The sequence below is a fragment of the Salvelinus namaycush genome, chromosome 6, assembly GCF_016432855.1.
Source record: "Salvelinus namaycush isolate Seneca chromosome 6, SaNama_1.0, whole genome shotgun sequence".
Taxonomy (NCBI): Eukaryota; Metazoa; Chordata; class Actinopteri; order Salmoniformes; family Salmonidae; genus Salvelinus; species Salvelinus namaycush.
Window position 1 is genome coordinate 31,301,238 of NC_052312.1, and position 19,728 is coordinate 31,320,965.

The 19,728-nt window shown below is 42.5% G+C and overlaps 1 protein-coding gene across 1 annotated transcript; it reads left to right on the plus strand.

The window, feature by feature from the left end:
- The first annotated feature begins 8,804 nt into the window (after positions 1-8,804).
- LOC120049869 (interferon-related developmental regulator 1-like) lies at positions 8,805-19,484 on the plus strand. The gene is made up of 11 exons (XM_038996339.1): positions 8,805-9,005; positions 10,108-10,212; positions 10,438-10,519; positions 10,783-10,907; positions 12,547-12,704; positions 12,800-12,850; positions 13,076-13,254; positions 13,489-13,597; positions 17,679-17,813; positions 18,067-18,291; positions 18,918-19,484. Exons 1-11 carry the CDS (start codon positions 8,975-8,977, stop codon positions 19,002-19,004), a joined length of 1,287 nt encoding a protein of 428 aa, XP_038852267.1. The 5' UTR covers positions 8,805-8,974; the 3' UTR covers positions 19,005-19,484.
- Positions 19,485-19,728: the final 244 nt, after the last annotated feature.

The window sequence follows — 19,728 nt, forward strand, 5'->3', positions numbered from 1 at the left end:
CTTACATTCTCCTGCAACATGTCTTGATAAACTTGGGAATTCATTTTTATGTTGATGATAGCAAGCTGTCCAGCCCCTGAGGCAGCAAAGCAGTCCCAAACCATGACTCTCCCTCCACCATACTTTACAGTTGGGATGAGGTTTTGATGTTGGTGTGCTGTGCCTTTTTTTCTCCAAACAACTCAACTTTAATTTCATCTGTCCACAGAATATTTTGCCGGTAGCGCTGTGGAACATTCAGATGCTCTTTTGCGAACTTTTGACTTTTTTGCAGCAATGGTTTTTTTGGACAGCAGTGGTTTCTTCCTCCCATGAACACCATTCTTGTTTAGTGTTTTACGTATCATAGACTTGTCAACAGAGATGTTAGCATGTTCCAGAGATTTCTTTAAGTCTTTAGCTGACACTCTAAGATTCTTCTTAACCTCATTGAGCATTCTGCGCTGTGCTCTAGCAGTCATCTTTGCAGGACGGCCACTCCTAGGGAGAGTAGCAACAGTGCTGAACTTTCTCCATTTATAGACAATTTGTCTTACCCTGGACTGATGAACATCAAGGCTTTTAGAGACACTTTTGTAACCCTTTCCAGCTTTATGCAAGTCAACGATTCTTAATCTTGGGTCTTCTGAGATCTCTTTTGTTCGAGGCATGGTTCACATCAGGCAATGCTTCTTGTGAATTGTAAACTCAAATTTTGTGAGTGTTTTTTTATAGGACAGGGCAGCTCTAACCAGGATCTACAATCTTGTCTCAATGATTGCACTCCAGGTCAGCTGACACCTGACTCCAATTAGCTTTTGGATAAGTCATTAACCTAGGGGTTCACATCATTTTTCCAACCTACATTGTGAATGTTTAAATGATGTATTCAACATAGACAAGAAAAATACAATAATGTGTGTGTTATTAGTTTAGGCAGACTGTGTTTGTCTGTTGTTGTGACTTAGATGAAGATCAGATCTAGTTTTATGAACAATTTATGCAGAAATCCAGATAATTCCAAAGGGTTCACATATGTTTTCTTGCCACTGTATATGCCAGTGAAACTGAATTACTCAGAAATGGCATTCCTCTGCTGGAGGTGTAAACACAAAAGGGGACATATTTGCATATGTTGTGGTGAAGAATGGCTGAATTCTGGCAAAGAGTATGTTCTTTTATCTCAGCAAGTGTTCAGATTCCCCCTTTCCCTGTTTTTGTTTGCTTGGAAATGTTGATACTGGAGACTGTTATCTGAAGAAACTGTGTAACCAAGCATTTATACCGGCTAAGAAATGCATTGCCATTAATTGGAAGGTTGGTTATCCTCCCACAATGTCAAGTTACGTATTACTAGATTTGATTTATTACCAGATTAAGGGTATACTGGGCAACTTTCATAAGGCCTGGATGCCTTATATGGAATACAGTACGACTAAAGGAGTCTGTATTGAAAACATTCCCACGTCAGGGGAGATGCCTATATAGGCAACCCCTAGCTACTGAGCTGCTCAGTCCTGGCCCTTGTGGTCTGCCAGCCTGTGGGTTGTCACTCTAGCCTTGGCCTAACACCCCCGAAACCGAAAATGAATGTTTCACTAAGATCTGAAAGCTGAGTTGGGTGTGTTGGGTTGTGGCGCTGCAGGGTGGTGGACCCCTAGGTACAGGGCGACCCAGCTATATTGTGTGCAAGTAAAAAGAGCTCTACAGTACTATTAGTCCTATGAGATTAATTACATGGAGGATTTGCTGTTTCTGTGTGTTAATGTATATTTGAGGTGTATGTGGGTTTTGTTTTGTTTTTTGTTTCCAAACCTTCCCTTGGGAATTAAAGCAATTTAAGGTGTGAACTGCGAAATAAATTGTGTTGGGAGAGAGTTTAGTAATTGACTAGACTGGTGGGGGTCGTGCGTGCAGGTGGCCCGGGCTGACTGGTCGTTCTGGCTAAAATGGAATATAGAGGATGTCTTAATAAAGACAATCAAAAGTCTTTGTATTTTTTCAAGAGTTGTTCATTTGTTAGGCATTTGGTTAAAGGTGCAACACTATTTATTATTGAATTACCTTAGATCTAATTCAGTCTTATCATTATTAAATATGTTTAAGTGATTAATATCTTACCTAGCTTGATGACTGTGGGCATTGTTGCTTACTTTTTGTTCTAAATGGAGAAGGCATATTGGATTGTGTAAAAATGCAGGAAATTAGCTTTTAAAAAATTATGGGGGAGGACCCCCTGAGCCCCCGCCAGGTCATGTCCCCTCAACTTCTAAAACCAAAGTGACACTCCTGCTCTAGTATATGTAGCATGGGTTGTGGGCGATTGAAGTACTACTTATCTTCAACCAGTGATACAGTCAGAGATCAACGGTGAAGAAGACATCTGGCTGGTAAGTGCAATCAACCCGTTTTACATAGGCCTAACGGTCGATAGAATATGAATATAAATATTGTATGGTCGCCAACCCGTTTCATGATTACCCAATTAGATTTTGTGTGTGCTCAAACACTATAGAGTGTTTGAGCACTGGTTCTTTGATAGCAAATATTTTGTTTAAACATCCCACACACCAGATTGCAAAAAAATATATATATTAAATACACCAACAATAGACAATGTGGTCAAAAAGTCATATGATGTAATTTGGGGTTCCATTATGACGCACACCCCAAAATGTATAAAAGCGTGCCATCGCCAATTGTCTTTCATAAATCCATCAGACATGGATAGCTATAGCATCAACTTTGACTCAATGCTACAGAAGGCTGAAAAGGCCATTGAGGAGAGAGAGGTTGGCCTTGGCCTGCCTTTAACATCAACAAGATGGTGTTCGTCTTCTTGGGGACCGTCGTGGGGAAGAGGAACCTGCAATTTTGAGCTCCGAAGTCACAGTCGCCTGCACTGGACCCACTGCGTCTCCAGAGACCCGCACAAAGGACCTGACTACAGAAATCGGCGCGATGATGAAGAGCCTCCTGGACTCCCGCGTGGTGACTGTCTCCACTGCCAATCAGGCACTGGCGCAGCTTCCAAAGTCCACGGGAAGATGCTCACTCCAGAGACCCTCCTGAAGATTGAGACCCCAGCTACATGAGCAAAGACATGCTAGTGAAGAAACCTGAGATCTATGAGCAGATGACCACAGGAGGTTGGTGGCACCTTAATTTTGGAGGATGGGCTTGTAGTATTGGCTGGAGTGGTATTAGTGGAATGGTATCAAATACATCAAACACATGTATTTTTATTTATTTTTTCACCTTTATTTAACCAGGTAGGCCAGTTGAGAACAAGTTCTCATTTACCATTTACAACTGCGACCTGGCCAAGATAAAGCAAAGCAGTGCAACACAAACAACAACACAGAGTTACCCATAAACAAACGTAACACACAATAACGCAATAGAAGAATCTATATACAGTGTGTGCAAATGTAGAAGAGTAGAGAGGTAAGGCAATAAATAGGCCATAGAGGCAAAATAATTACAATTTAGCATTAATACTGGAGTGACAGATGTGCAGATGATGATGTGCAAGTAGAGATACTGGGGTGCAAAAGAGCAAGAGGATAAGTAACAATATGGGGATGAGGTAGTTGGGTGTGCTATTTACAGATTGGCTGTGTACAGGTACAGTGATTGGTAAGCTACTCTGACAGCTGATGCTTAAAGTTAGAGAGGGAGATGTAAGACTCCAGCTACAGAGATTTTTGCAATTTGTTCCAGTCATTGGCAGCAGAGAACTGGAAGGAAAGGTGGCCAAAGTAAGTGTTGGCTTTGGCGATGACCAGTGAAATATACCTGCTGGAGCGCGTGCTACTGGTGGGTGTTGCTATGGTGACCAGTGAGCTGAGATAAGGCGGGGCTTTACCTAGCAAAGACTTACAGTGGAGAGAACAAGTATTTGATACACTGCCGATTTTGCAGGTTTTCCTACTTACAAAGCATGTAGAGGTCTGTAATTTAAATCCAGAAAATCACATTATATGATTTTTAAGTAATTAATTTGCATTTTATTGCATGACATAAGTATTTGATCACCTACCAACCAGTAAGAATTCCGGCTCTCACAGACCTGTTAGTTTTTCTTTTTAAGAAGCCCTCCTGTTCTCCACTCATTACCTGTATTAACTGCACCTGTTTGAACTCGTTACCTGTATAAAAGACACCTGTCCACACACTCAATCAAACAGACTCCAACCTCTCCACAATGGCCAAGACATCAGGGATAATATTGTAGACCTGCACAAGGCTGGGATGGGCTACAGGACAATAGGCAAGCAGCTTGGTGAGAAGGCAACAACTTTTGGTGCAATTATTAGAAAATGGACGAAGTTCAAGATGATGTCAATCACCCTCGGTCTGGGTTTCCATGCAAGATCTCACCTCGTGGGGCATCAATGATCATGAGGAAGGTGAGGGATCAGCCCAGAACTACACGGCAGGACCTGGTCAATGACCTGGAGAGAGCTGGGACCACAGTCTCAAAGAAAACCATCTTGGCCAACAACCTCCTGCCCTCAGTAAGAGCATTGAAGATGGGTCGTGGCTGGGTCTTCCAGCATGACAACGACCCGAAACACACAGCCAGGGCAACTAAGGAGTGGCTCCGTAAGAAGCATCTCAAGGTCCTGGAGTGGCCTAGCCAGTCTCCAGACCTGAACCCAATAGAAAATCTTTGGAGGGAGCTGAAAGTCCGTATTGCCCAGCGACAGCCCCGAAACCTGAAGGATCTGGAGAAGGTCTGTATGGAGGAGTGGGCCAAAATCCCTGCTGCAGTGTGTGCAAACCTGGTCAAGAACTACAGGAAACGTATGATCTCTGTAATTGCAAACAAAGGTTTCTGTACCAAATATTAAGTTCTGCTTTTCTGATGTATCAAATACTTATGTCATGCAATAAAATGCAAATGAATTACTTAAAAATCATACAATGGGATTTTCTGGATTTTAGATTCCGTCTCTCACAGTTGAAGTGTACCTATGATAAAAATTACAGACCTCTACATGCTTTGTAAGTAGGAAAACCTGCAAAATCGGAAGTGTATCAAATACTTGTTCTCCCCACTGTATCAGGATTTTTTTTTAGAATAAGGCTGTAACAACAGAAATGGAGCCAGTGGTTTTGGTGACGAATATGTAGTGAGGGCCAGCCAACGAGAGCATACAGGTCACAGTGGTGGGTAATATATGGGGCTTTGGTGACACAAACGAATGGCACTGTTATAGACTACATCCAGTTTGCTGAGTAGAGTGTTGGAGGCTATTTTGTAAATGACATTGCCAAAGTCAAGGATCGGTAGGATAGTCCGTTTTTACGAGGGTATGTTTGGCAGCAATCGGTTGAAGAGCATGCACTTAGTTTTACTAGCATTTAAAAGCAGTTGGAGGCCACATAAGGAGTGTTGTATGGCATTGAAGCTCATTTGGAGGTTTGTTAGCGCAGTGTCCAAAGAAGGGCCAGATGTATACAGAATGGTGTCTTCTGCGTAGAGGTGGATCAGTGAATCACCAGCAGCAAGAGCGATATTGAAATTATCGATTATCGTAGATTTATCGGTGGTGACAGTGTTTCCTATCCTCAGTGCAGTGGGCAACTGGGAGGAGGTGCTCTTATTCTCCATGGACTTTACGGGGTCCCAAAACATTTTGGAATTAGTGCTACAGGATGCAAATTTCAGTTTGAAAAAGTTAGCCTTAGCTTTCCTAATTGACTGAGAATATTGGTTCCTGACTTCCCTGAAAAGTTGCATATCGCGGGGGCTATTCGATGCTAATGCAGAACGCCACAGGATGTTTTTGTGCTGATCAAGGGCAGTCAAGTCTGGGGTGAACCAAGGGCTATATCTGTTCTTAGTTCTACATTTTTTGAATGGGGTGTGCTTATTTAAGATGGTGAGGAAAGCACTTTTAAAGAGCAACCAGGCATCCTCTACTGATGGGATGAGGTCAATATCCTTCCAGGATGCCCGGGCCAGGTCGATTAGAAAGGCCTGCTCGCTGAAGTGATTTAGTGAGCGGTTGACAATGATGAGGGGTGGTCGTTTGACCGTGGACTTATTACGCACGCAGGCAATGAGGCATCGCTGAGATCCTGGTTGAAGACAGCGAGGTGTATTTAGAGGGCAGGTTGGTCAGGATGATATCTAAGAGGGTGCACATGGTTATGGATTTAGGGTTGTACCTGGTAGGTTCCTTGATAATTTGTGTGCGATTTGAGGGCATCTAGCTTAGATTGTAGGACGGCCGGGCTGTTAAGCATAGGTCACCTAACAGTACAAACTCTGCCCCCCATCTATTTTCAATCAATTCAAATATGATGTCCAGGGCACAGCTAGGGGCTGTGGAGGTCTATAACAAGCGGCAACTGTGAGAGACTTGTTTCTGGAAAGGTGTTTTTTTTTAAAGTAGAAGCTCAAATTGATTGGGCACAGACCTGGATATTATGACAGAACTCTGCAGGCTATCTTTGCACTAGATTGCAACTCCGCCCCCTTTGGCAGTTCTATCTTGTCGGGAAAAGTTATAGATAGGGATGGAAATTTCTGGATTTGTGGTGCCCTTCCTAAGCCAGGATTCAGACACGGGTCGGACATCGTTTGGCGGAGTGTGCTAAAGCAGTGAATAAAACAAACTTAGGGAGGAGGCTTCTAATTTTAACATGCATGAAACCAAGGCTTTTACGGTTACAGAAGTCAACAAATGAGAGCACCTGGGGAATGGGAGTGGTGCTGGGGGCTGCAGGGCCTGGGTTAACCTCTACAACACCAGAGGAACAGAGGAGGAGTAGGATAAGAGTACGGCTAAAGGCTATAAGAACTGGTCGTCTACTGCGTTCGGAACAGAGAGTAAAAGGAGCAGATTTATGGGTGCGGGAGAATAGATTCCAGGCATAATGTACAGACAAGGGTATGGTAGGATGTGAGTACAGTGGAGGTAAACCTAGGCATTGAGTGACGATGAGAGAGGTTTTGTCTCTAAAGGCACCATTTAAGCCAGGTGAGGTTACCGCATGTGTGGGGGGTGGAACAAAAGGGCTAGCTAAGGCATATTGAGCAGGGCTGGTGGCTCTACAGTGAAATAAGACAATAATCACTAACCGAAACAGCAATAGACAAGGCATATTGACATTAGGGAGAGTATCTAGGCGAGCTGGAGACACCGCGAATAAGACAGCTAGTGCGCCGGGGCTAGCAGGTTAGCAGATGGACATCCGGGGGACGTCGCAACGGAAGAGCCTGTTAAAACCCCCTCTGACGGTTACGTCCGGCAGACCAGTCGTGATGGATCGGCGGGGCTCCGTGTCGGCAGTGAAGAGTCCAGACCAATTGGCAAGAGAGGTATTGTAGCCCAAGAATTGGCTGATGGACCTCTTCGGCTGGCCGGGAGATGGGCCTAGCTCCAGGCTAGTTCCAGGCTAACTGGTGCTTTCTTCGGGACAGAGACGTTAGCCAGGAGTAGCCACTCGGATAGCAGCTAGCTAGCTGCGATGATCCGGTGTAGAGGTTCAGAGCTTGCGGTAGGAATCCTGAGATGTGATAGAGAAAAAGCAGTCCGATATGCTCTGGGTTGATATCGCGCTGTGCAGATTGGCAGGAATTGACCGGGCTGAGGCTGGCTGATGTCCAAGTTAACGGTGATGACTGCTAGCAGTGGCTAACTGACTACTAGCTAGTAGCTAGTTAGCTGGTTAGCTTCTGATGGGGGTTCCGGTTCTAAAGTATAAAAAAAAGAACAGATCGGTAAACACAAAGCCATCACAAAGCCCTGACCTAATCCTGTAGAAAATGTGTGGGCAGAACTGAAAAAGCGTGTGCGAGCAAGGAGGCCTACAAACCTGACTCGGTTACACCAGCTCTGTCAGGAGGAATGGGCCAAAATTCACCCAACTTATTGTGGGAAGCTTGTGGAAGGCTACCCAAAATGTTTGACGCAAGTTAAACAATTTAAAGGCAATGCTACCAAATACTAATTGAGTGTATGTAAACTTCTGACCCACTGGGAATGTGATGAAAGAAATAAAAGCTGAAATAAATAATTCTCTCTACTATTATTCTGACATTTCACATTCTTAAAATAAAGTGGTGATCCTAACTGACCTAAGACAAGGCATTTTTAACTAGGATTAAATGTCAGGAATTGTGAAAAACTGAGTTTAAATGTATTTGGCTAAGGTGTATGTAAACTTCTGACTTCAACTGTATATGCACGGGACAAGACAAAACAGACGTCCGACTGCTACGCCATCTTGGAAACATGGTTACCATATGTTTGATCCCATTCCATTGGCTCCGTTCCAGACATTATTATTAGCCATCCTCCCATCAGCAGCCTCCACTGCTTTATATACATCATTGTCCACCCAGTCAGAAGACCTCACCACTGTGTATTTTAGGCCAGGGATACAGCAGGGTTAGTGCTATCTGGCATCCTTGGGACATCCCTGCCCTAAACCCTATTTAATGTTTTACCATTATTCATTATAAACCCTAACCTTAACTATTACCTAACCTTAGTAACCCTAAACTTAACCATTTTCAACTTCGATATGGTGACGTCAGAATTGGACGTCCAAAGGATTCCGAATAGCAGCGACCGATACAGCAGGGCTTTTGTGGACAGGGTAGCAAGCACCCTCATGTGGCTGTCAAAGAACATGACCACAGAGAACATGACCCACAGACAGCAAAGAGATGCCAATCACAATGCGTCATACACTTATGCAACATGATTGGTCGTTGCTGTAGGGGGTAAACCCATGTTTGATCATGTGACGTTGGTCGTATAAATACTTATAACCTCGCGACATTAACGCAGCCCAAATTTTTTTTGAGGGAAAATGTATCTTCTTCGCCCACAGTCTTTCTCCAGGATTGCTTTTAATTATTTTCTCTCTACCGTGCCACGGAAAGATTGTCAATTTATGAGACAGTTTAATAAAAACTGGTCGTGTGTCGGCTGATTTATTTTAGCTCATATTTTCATATTGCTGCACGAAAATGCCAAGGTCCAAGAAGAGGAGTTCCAGGGGTAAGTAAATCGCTACAGACCGGGTTGTTTTTGGCCCACTCTCGTGGTTTGAGTTTTATGCATTGTAGGAGTTGTAGTTATGTGTATTCTTAAAGCGTGTTGAGATCAACGACAAGTAATGTCTGACAGGACTACAAAAGTGGCATCATTGCCTATGTTGACATCAGGCCAAGAGCTTTCAGACAAAGAACTCTCGCTTTCTCTTAAAATAATTGTTATTAACTTCAACAATCAATATCATATTGTTTGCCGACATTATTGTATAAGTATTGTGATAATAGAAATGACACCCGATACCGCGAATACATTATTTTTAGGTTGACTTTTGAAACGAATTTGTTACCTAGCAACTAACGTCAGCTTGCCAGTGATTAGTCATGTGTGTTAGTTTTTAGCGAATTCTCTTGGACTCCCTTCCTGCAAAGGGAAGGGTTGTTTCAGTACACTAACATTGGTTGGAAGGACGCCACAACATTTGAGTGAGGTCGGCAGCCAATCAAGTCAAATAATGGGCGGATTCGATTATGCTGAGCCGCAGGGCACCGGCCTATTTCCCGTGACGTTAACAGGCAATAACGGTGAGGGAGGAGCGCCCATCTCAAATCGAACAGTTATTTGCGCCGGTTATTTGTTATTTGCGCCGTTGCAGAGGGTCCCTGGTTCGAGCCCAGGTAGGGGCGAGGAGAGGGATGGAAGCTATACTGTGACAAATGCCTTTTTTTCCAGAATTGTCTGTTCAGTGCTATGGTCTGAGAAGGAAGCAATGGATTGCCACGTGAACATGGTCACGTTTAAACACAGCAGAGCAGACAGTGTGGCCCTTCCTCTCAGATGGCAACAGTCTTATCATAATAAACTGCACCAGCTGGGTTTAGATTCTGTCACTGCCTGGCCAGCTACCCACTTAAGGAGCTAGGGACCCCTTGACTTTGAGGGGAGAGAATATCAAGTGCATATCCCATAAGAGTAGCTATATGGCTTAAAGTTCTACATTGTGCTTGCATGGATGTGTACAAGTTAAACCCCCAGAGTAGAATGCACACATTGTACCATGACTATGTATGATTTTTTTTGGGGGGGGGTGGTCATGTAATTGTTTCAGGGGGGGCTCATGGAGCTGTGCAACCTTTCAGCGATGAGGATGCCTCCATCGAGACCCTCAGCCACTGCAGCAGCTTCAGTGATGCCGTGAGTGTGGCAGACGAAGGTATGTGATTGTGTGTACACATGCTTGCCTGTGTCCCATTTATAAAGCAACAAAGTCCAAGTAAAAAAAAAAAAAAGTACTGTAACCTGTGAAGTTGTGATAAATGTCAAACAGCCTTTTTATGTTTCTATCTTAAATGGTTCAAAGAATACGATCTACTAGGGGAATAGCATCGTACAATTCTGTATTTCTCATGGTGTTTTGTATTCATCTTCCTATCTGTAGGAGGGGAGGCAGCTGAGGAGACAGCCCAGGAAGATTTACAGTACAAGCTGAATGTTTTCATTGACAGCACTGTGGATAAGAGGCAAGTCTAAACCATTGTCGGGGAAATTGATCTACCTGCTATTTCTGTTAGCTGTATTGTGTTCAGAAGATGTGGAACCAGATCACATCATAGGCCTAGAACTGGATCGACAGAACCATCATGTTAACTAATGAACACAATGCAACAAGACGTCACCCTTTCCATTCATAAGATTGCTGCTGAAAACTGAATTGTGTAGCTGTTACATAAGCTACTGCAAACACTAGGCCTACATCTTTACTGTTCTCCTACCTCATTGACAGTGCCAAGACAAGACAAGGAGCTCTGGACGGGCTGAAGGCTGCCATGGCAACTAGGATCCTGTACGAGTTCATTTCAGACAGGAGGATGACCATCACCGACAGCATTAAGCGCTGTCTCAAGAAAGGTTAGCTACTACAGGCTTTCAGTCTTTCACCAAGTCACGCTTCATATTCAACGAATACCAATACAGACCCAGGTTGGAGGTATTGAGTGTTCAGCAGTTACTATAACCCCTTAAAGTTACTGATAATGGTAGTTGACTCTAGCCACTCACATCTGTCATCTTTAATCTGAGCCTAGAGTAAAGTCTTTGTCCTCAGGCCTGGAGGGAAGGCAAAGTCATTCCGGTACCCAAGAGTGGCAACGCAGACCTATCAGCTTGCTGCGAGGGCTTAGCAAATTGTTACATTTTAAAAAACAAATATAACTGCCTGTAGCTCAGGACCTGAAGCAAGGATATGCATATTCTTGATACCATTTGAAAGGAAATACTGACGTTTTTGGAAATGTGAAATTGATGTAGGAGAATATAACACATTAGCTCTGGTAAGCCTCTTTGAAATGCAAGAGAAAGGCCAGACAGTGATGTAGGATTCTAGGTGTAATTTAGATGATGTACACAAGATGGCAGCAATGTGTGCAAAATTTCAGACAGATCCAGTGAAGAATTATATCACTACACAATATTTTGTATCAAGTCTGCCAGGAGTTTGTCCAAATGTGCCGAATTGGTCAATTTATACATTTTCGAGTACATAACTAGAGATCATACAGAAATGCTATGGTAATAAAAAATGTATGTTTACGAACTCCTAGGAATGTCATACAAGATGGATCATTAGCTTCCCTACAGAAAAGACACTAACCTTCACACATCTAGATGGCGGGGTGGGTGTGGAGCCAGAGACGGCAGTGGGGTCAAACTGTAGAACCCAGTTCCTACATTTGAATATTAAAAATAGATTTTATCAAACAAAACTACGCTACATTTTTATCTCTGGGACCCCCAGGATGACAAATCAGAGCAAGATTACTGAATGTAAGTACATTATTTACCTTTAGAGGTCAATGTATCAAACCAAGTGCTGTGATAAGTGTTTTGTTGTCACTATCCTCAAACAATGGCATGGTACTTTTTTCACTAGTGGCTACTGTAAATTGGAGACAGATTAAATTATTGTTAATTTAACTGCATTCTGCCCATATAAGATATGTCTATGTCCCGGAAAGTTGGCTGTTTACAACGTCATTCTAGTCACCTAATTGCATATTGAGCAACAACTGACCCGGTTTAGGGACACCGCATGCCAGTCTCTCTTGGCTACGAGTTGAGGAAAGACTGACTGCGTCACTTGTTTAAAAAATAATAATAATGTGTTGGAAATTCCAAATTATTTGCATAGTCAATTTAAACTCACACTTACCCCACCAGACATGCCTCCAAGGGTCTTTTCAGTCCCCAGGTCCAGAACAAATTCAAGGTAATGTACAGTATTATACAGAGCCATGAGTGCATGGAACTCCCTTCCATCTTATATTGCGCAAGTGAACAGTAAACCTGGTTTCAAGAAACAAATACAACGCCTCTCCCCCATGTGACCTACTTGTGTGTATGTACTGACATGTATGTGGAACTGATTGATGCGCGCACACTACATGTTCATGCATGTCAAATCTTTTGTCTGTAATGTTGTTTTTTGTCAGACCCCAGTAAGACTAGCTGTTGCTAATGGGGATCCTAATAAATCCAATCCCTCTCTCAGGTAAAGGACAGGAGCAGTGTGCAGCAGCCTCCCTGGCCTGTCTGCTGTGTATTCAGCTGGGCTCAGGCGTTGAGAGCGAGGAGGTGTTCAAGACCCTCAAACCCATTTTCAAGAACATTCTGTTGGATGGAGCGGCCAACATCCAAACCAGACAAGCGGTGAGTATCTGCCTGGAACCTGTAATTTAAAATAAATTTGTTTTGCTATAAGTGGCCTTTATTGTTCTACTGAAAGCCTTTTCTTTCTTTTATAGTGCGCAACAAGTTTGGGCCTCTGCACTCTCGTGGTGGAAGATGACATCCTGGTATGTGCCTGTATTTGACGTTCCAATGTGATATTCTCTATGCTTGAGTGTGTGCGTGGAAATACTTTGTTTTGCTGAAAAATTTGGCATTCTGTTTTAGAATTTTATTCTGTTCAGCGTTTGGCACAAGCTACAGAAACCAAGACTACTCTCCAAGTGTCTGCATAGTCAAATCTCACCCTTGTTAAACATAAATGATTAACCCCTTTCTCTCTGGGTCTCCAGGATGTGTATGCTACCATGGCGAGCTTTGAGAGTTTGTTCATGCGTTCCTATGTGAAGGAGGATGGGAGTCGCCCCTCTCTCAACCCCCAGACCACCCTGCTCCATACCAATGCCCTCCTCTCCTGGGCCCTGCTGCTCACAATCTGCACAGGCAGCCAGGTCAAAGCAGTCACACGCAAGTATGTACTCACACAAGTACTTTAACTTGAACCTGGAAGTCTCTCTGGGACCCGACTTTCAGTCCGTTTCAGCCTGTAGGTCATTGGATGCATCTGATCAAAACAATATAGTGAATGTGTGCTTGATGTCCTTACCTGTCCAGTTGTCTTACCGGCGTAGATAAAGGAAATATCATGGTGACGGAGTCTAAAATTGAAAGTCTACTTGTTTTTTGACTGAAATGTTTCTTTCAGGCACCTGCCCAAACTACCCCGGTTGTTGGAGAATGACGACGTCAACATGAGGATAGCAGCGGGAGAGACCATCGCTCTGCTGTTTGAGCTGGCTAGGGACATGGACCCTGTAAGTGCTCACCTGTTCTTTGGTCTGTGGCTCAGTTCCATTTAAATTCAGGAGAATCATTTTATTTCATTTAGAAAGTGCAGTTCAAATCTTGCATTGGATTTTCAATCCCCTTGTACTAGGGATGGGGGGGTTGAAATTTCACTATTCTAATAGCATCATGAGTTTTTCGGATATCTGGACATTCTAAATAATGTACAGTACCAGTCAAAAGTTTGGACCAACCTACTCATCATTATTATTATTATTATTTTTTACTATTTTCTGCATTGTAGCATAATATTGAAGACATGGAATCATGTAGTAACAAGTGTCAAACTAATCAAAATGTATTTTAGATTCTTCAAAGTAGCCACGCTTTGCCTTGATGACAGCTTTGCACACTCTTGGCATTCTCTCAACCAGCTTCACCTGGAATGCTTTTCCAAAGGTCTTGAAGGAGATCCTACATGTGCGGAGCACTTGTTTGGTGCTTTTCCTTCAGTCTGCAGTCCAACTCATCCCAAATGATCTCAATTGGTTTGGGGTCGGGTGATTGTGGAGGCCAGGTCATCTGATGCAGCACTCATCACTCTCCTTCTTGGTCAAATAGCCCTTACACATCCTGGAGGTGTGTTGGGTCATTGGCCCGTTGAAAAACAAATGATAGTCCCACAAAGCGCAAACCAGTTGGGATGGTGTATTGCTGCAGAATGCTTTGGTAGCCATGCTGGTTTAGTGTGCCTTGAATTCTAAATAAATCACTGACCGGGTCACCAGCAAAGCACCCCCACACATCACACCTCCGAGCTTCACGGTGGGAACCACACATGCAGAGATCATCTGTTCACCTACTCTGCATCTCACAAAGACATGGCGGTTAGAACCCAAAATCTCAAATTTGGACTCATCAGACCAAAGGACCGATTTCCACCAGTCTAATGTTCGTTCATGTTTCTTGGCCCAAGGAAGTCTCTTTTTCTTATTGGTGTCCTTTAGTAGTGGTTTCTTTGCAGCAATTCAACCATGAAGGCCTGATTCACGCAGTCTCCTCTGAACAATTGATGTTGTGTGTTACTTGAACTCTGTAGCATTTATTTAAGGCTGCAATTTCTGAGGCTGGTAACTCAAATGAATTTTTCCTCTGAAGCAGAGTTAACTCTGGGTCTTCCTTTCCTGTGGCAGACCTCATGAGAGCCAGTTTCATAGCGCTTGATGGTTTTTGCGACCTGCACTTGAAGAAACTTAGTTTTTTGTATTGACTTGACCTTCATGTCTGGATGGACTGTTGTTTCTCTTTGCTTATTTGAGCTGTTCTTGACATAATATGGACTTGGTCTTTTACCAAATAGGGCTGTCTTCTGTATACCACCCCTTCCTTGTCACAACGCAACTGATTGGCTCAAACACATTAAGAAGGAAATAAATTCCACAAATTAACTTAACAAGTCACACCTGTTAATTCAGATACATTCCAGGTGACAACCTCATGAAGCTGGTTGAGAGAATGTCAAGTGCAAAGGGTGGTTACTTTGAAGAATATAAAATATATTTTGATTTGTTTAACACTTTTTGGTTACTACATGATTCCATGTGTTATTTCATAGTTTGTCTTCACTGTTCTATAATGTAGAAAATGGTACAAATAAAGAAATCCTTCAATGAGTAGGTGTGTTTAAACTTTTGACACTTTTGTACTGTGTGTGTATATATATTCACACACACACACACACACGAGGGCACGCATACACACAGTAAGTAGTCTACTGAAGAAACACTATCCCTCCAGCGCCTATAGCCGACTTAAAAAACAACACACTTAACTTCTCTGGGACATGTGGGACGGTAGCGTCCCACCTAACCAACAGCCAGTGAAATTGCAGGGTGCCAAATTCAAAACAACAAATATTATAATTCCTCAAACATACAAGTATTATACACCATTTTAAAGAAACTTCTCGTTAATCAAAAAGGATTTACGGCGAAAGCACACCTTGCGATTATGTTAGGTCAGTACATAGCCACAGATAAACACAGCCATTTTTCCAGCCAAAGAGAGGAGTAACAAAAAGCAGAAATAGAGTTAAAATTAATCACTAACCTTTGATGATCTTCATCAGATGACACTCATAGGACTTCATGTTACACAATACATGTATGTTTTGTTCGGTAAAGTTCATATTTATATCCAAAAATCTGAGTTTAGGCGAGACGCTACTGTCTCACTTGGCCAAAAGCCAGAGAAAATGCAGCGCGCCAAATTAAAAATAAAATACTATAAAAATCAAACTTTCAATAAATCACACATGAAAGATACCAAATTAAAGCTACACTGGTTGTGAATCCAGCCAACATGTCAGAATTCAAATAGGCTTTTCAGCGAAAGCAAAATATGCTATTTTCTGAGGATAGCAACATTGTAAACAAAGAGAAGCATATTTCAACCCTGTAGGCGCGACACAAAGCACAGAAATAAAAAATATAATTCATGCCTTACCTTTGACGAGCTTCTGTTGGCACGCCAATATGTCCCATAAACATCACAAATGGTCCTTTTATATATATCCAAAATGTCCATTTATTTTGCGCGTTTGAGACAGAAAAACACCGGTTCCAACTTGCTCAAAAGTGGCTACAAAATATCTCAAAGGTTACCTGTAAACTTTGCCAAAACATTTCAAACTACTTTTGTAATACAACTGTAGGTATTTTTTAATGTAAATAATTGATAAAATTGAAGACGGGATGATCCGTGTTCAATACAGGATTAAAACAAACTGTAGCATGCTTTCTGGTTACGCGCCTCAAACAAAAAGTACACTTCACTCGACTCTCGTTCTGAACAGGGCTACTTCTTCATTACACAAAGGAAAAACCCTCAACCAATTTCTCAAGACTGTTGACATCCAGTGGAAGCGGTAGAAACTGCAAGAAGGTCAATTAGAAATCTGGATTCCCAATGAAAATCCATTGAAAAGAGTGACCTCAACAACAAAAAAATCTGAATGGCTTGTTCTTGGGGTTTTGCCTGCTAAATAAGTTCTGTTATACTCACAGACATGATTCAAACAGTTTTAGAAACTTCAGTGTTTTCTATCCAAATCTACTAATAATATGCATATCTTATCTTCTGGGGATGAGTAGCTGGCAGTTGAATTTGGGTATGCTTTTCATCCAAATGTGAAAATTCTGCCCCCTATCCTAGAAGTTAACTCGCATCACTTGCTTTTAGAACATGTCCATCAATAAAAGTAAAGGGCTCTCTGTGCATCTGTTTCTAGCATGTCATTTATCTTTGTTCGAAGAAAATGTCTTCTCTATTTTTCTACAATGTAATAAACTAAAACCCTTGAATGAGTAGGTATCCAAACTTTTGATTGTTAATGCATCTTTTTTTTTTACCTGAGCACTGCTGCGCATGGGAGAGGCTGTGGAGGTGCCTGTTAGATTTGAGCGAGCAGACGTCGGCAGAGATAGGGATGCTACAGCCAAGACTAGCTACCCGGTCGCAATGTTATTTATTCCAGTTAGCCTTGCCTCAGCCTGTCTTGACTGGAGTAGCCTTGAAAAGCTAGCTAGTGTAGGCAACATTTTGAAATGGCCTTCCTGTTAGTTTTTCGTTGTAGCCTACTCCTTCTCATTTCGGTCACTTTTATAATTCTGTAACTTTATTCCATTTTGCATTGCGATAGTTAACTCTCACTGCATATGCTAAACATTTAGCTGCTTTGATTGGCTAACACAAACAACAAGCTACACGTGAAGGCTCCAGTTTTGCTTGTTTTATTGGGGCACTTCATAAAAACGACATTGTAAAATGTATAATTTGTAGTGTTATGGTATAACAATGTCACATGGATATTTTAATTTAGAAAAAGTATTTTCAGTTCAAATATACCTACCTATAAAGTTTTTGCTCAAATGAATACTCACACAAGTATTTGAATACTAATGTCTGTTTTGGATATTTATATAGCTGTGCACATCCCCATCCTGTACTGAATTTAAAATAGAATTTGACTGAAATGCAGTGCCAGCATAGAGTGTTAATCTGTAAACACTTTAGTAATGACTGACCTGTGCTCTGATGTGATGTTCTCAGGCGTTTGAGTATGATGACTGGGAGCCCCTGTGTGAAAAGCTGAACTCTCTGGCCACCGACTGCAACAAACACCGTGCCAAGACTGACAAGAGGAAGCAGAGGTCTGTGTTCAGGGATGTGCTCAAGGCGGTGGAGGTGAGTGGACAGATTATACAATAGTAGATCACTATCTGGGGAATAGAACTTGAATTTCATGTGATGACTCATGGCTGATTCATGGCGTGAGTTCTGTGTGCCTGTGTTGATAGCTGGTTGCCATTGCCAACCTAATCTACCCCTTTAGTTATCAGTAACGTTTACCCATTTTGTTGTCTTGTGAGTATCCAGAACAGTGTAGCCTTGCCTCAGAGAGTGCGCGCGCGCGTGTGTGTGTGTGTGTGTGTTTTAGGAGAGGGACTTTCAGACTGAGACAATCCGCTTCAGCACCGAGCGCATGACCATCGACAGCTGGGTGAGGAAGAGGACATACGATGCCTTCAGGGAGTTTGTGGGCTCTGGTATGAACTACCACCTACAGGCCAATGAGTTCATTCGTGATGTGTTTGAACTGGGACCACCCATGTTGGTTGACACGGCCACACTGAAGTCCATGAAAATCTCCCGCTTCGAAAGGGTAATTATCCTTACTAGACTGCATGCTTTTCTTTCTTGGATGGCTAATTTAACCCGACTAAAGTTTTGAAAAGGTCACAAGTGTACTTTCTTTCAATGAACCAGTCTTGATTTTCGCTGGGGTCTCATCTTTTCATCTATCAAAATTTGTCCAGCCCTTTATATTTAGCCTCGCAATGAAATGTTTTTATTTTCAGGACAACCAGGTCTACAAATGCATCACAAAACAATTTGCCATAAACAGTTGCGTTCATGAGTTTTTGATAAATGTCATTTTTGTAGCTCAAACCATTTGGACTCTACAAAAAAAAAAAGATCTGTAAAGACCCAGCCCCTTGGGATCCGCCCTTGTCTCACAAACACAGCTCTAGCTCACCCCACCCCTCCGTTAATCACACAGACCAACGGATCTAGAAGAACTGGATGAATCCAATGGTACAACCCAGCAGTCAGTAGCTGAAACACACAATATCTAAAATGGTCTAGGAGTCCAAATGGACTCATTGAGTTATTTATCCCTTTTAAATTTCTAATGTGTTATTGGCATGACATTCGCATGGATATACTTCCAGTGCAAAACAAAGGGCGTGTCTCTTATTGTGTTGACATTGCGGTTGTCTTTTCCAGCATCTCTACAACGCAGCTGCGTTCAAGGCTCGGACAAAGGCCAGGAACAAGTTCAGAGACAAGAGGGTTGACGTCGGGGAGTTTTAATGCGTCCGACCTGCTCTTTTTATTAGCAATCTTGAATATCACTGTTACTATCCTTAATTTATCCAATTGTCAAGTGGTTGGTATTTGTAAATATGAGTAATCATGTCTGTCTCAAGTGATGCCTTAATTCCCCATATAAGCTTGCCAGTGCACCAATTTTAGCCAGAGTGTCTATGTAGGGAATGAAGTGTCATGTGAGATGTAGACTTTGTTGCTCTGTTTTGTTTGTGGTCCATTAACATTGAGATGTATTATTTGAAAATGCACTAATTGGTTAACATTTCCTATGGACCCCCCGAACCCTCACGTATTGCCTGATATTTTGTTATACACTGTGTATACTAAACATTAGGAACCCCTTGCTAATATTGAGTCACCCCCTTGCCCTCAGAACAGCCTCAATTTGCCGGGGCATGGACTACAAGGTGTCAGGTGTTCCACAGGGATGCTGGCTCATGTTGACTCCAATGCTTACCACAGTTGTCAAGTTGGTTGGTGGACCATTCCTGATACACATGGGGGGGGGGGAAACGGTGTGTAAAACCCAGCAGTGTCGCATTTCTTGACACAAACCGGCGTGCCTGGCACCTACTGCCATACCCCGTTCAAAGGCATTTAAATCTGTCTTGCCTGTTCATCTTCTGAATGGCACACATACACAATCCACATCTCAAGGCTTACAAATCATTCTTTAACCCCTCTCCTCCCCTTCATCTACACCGAT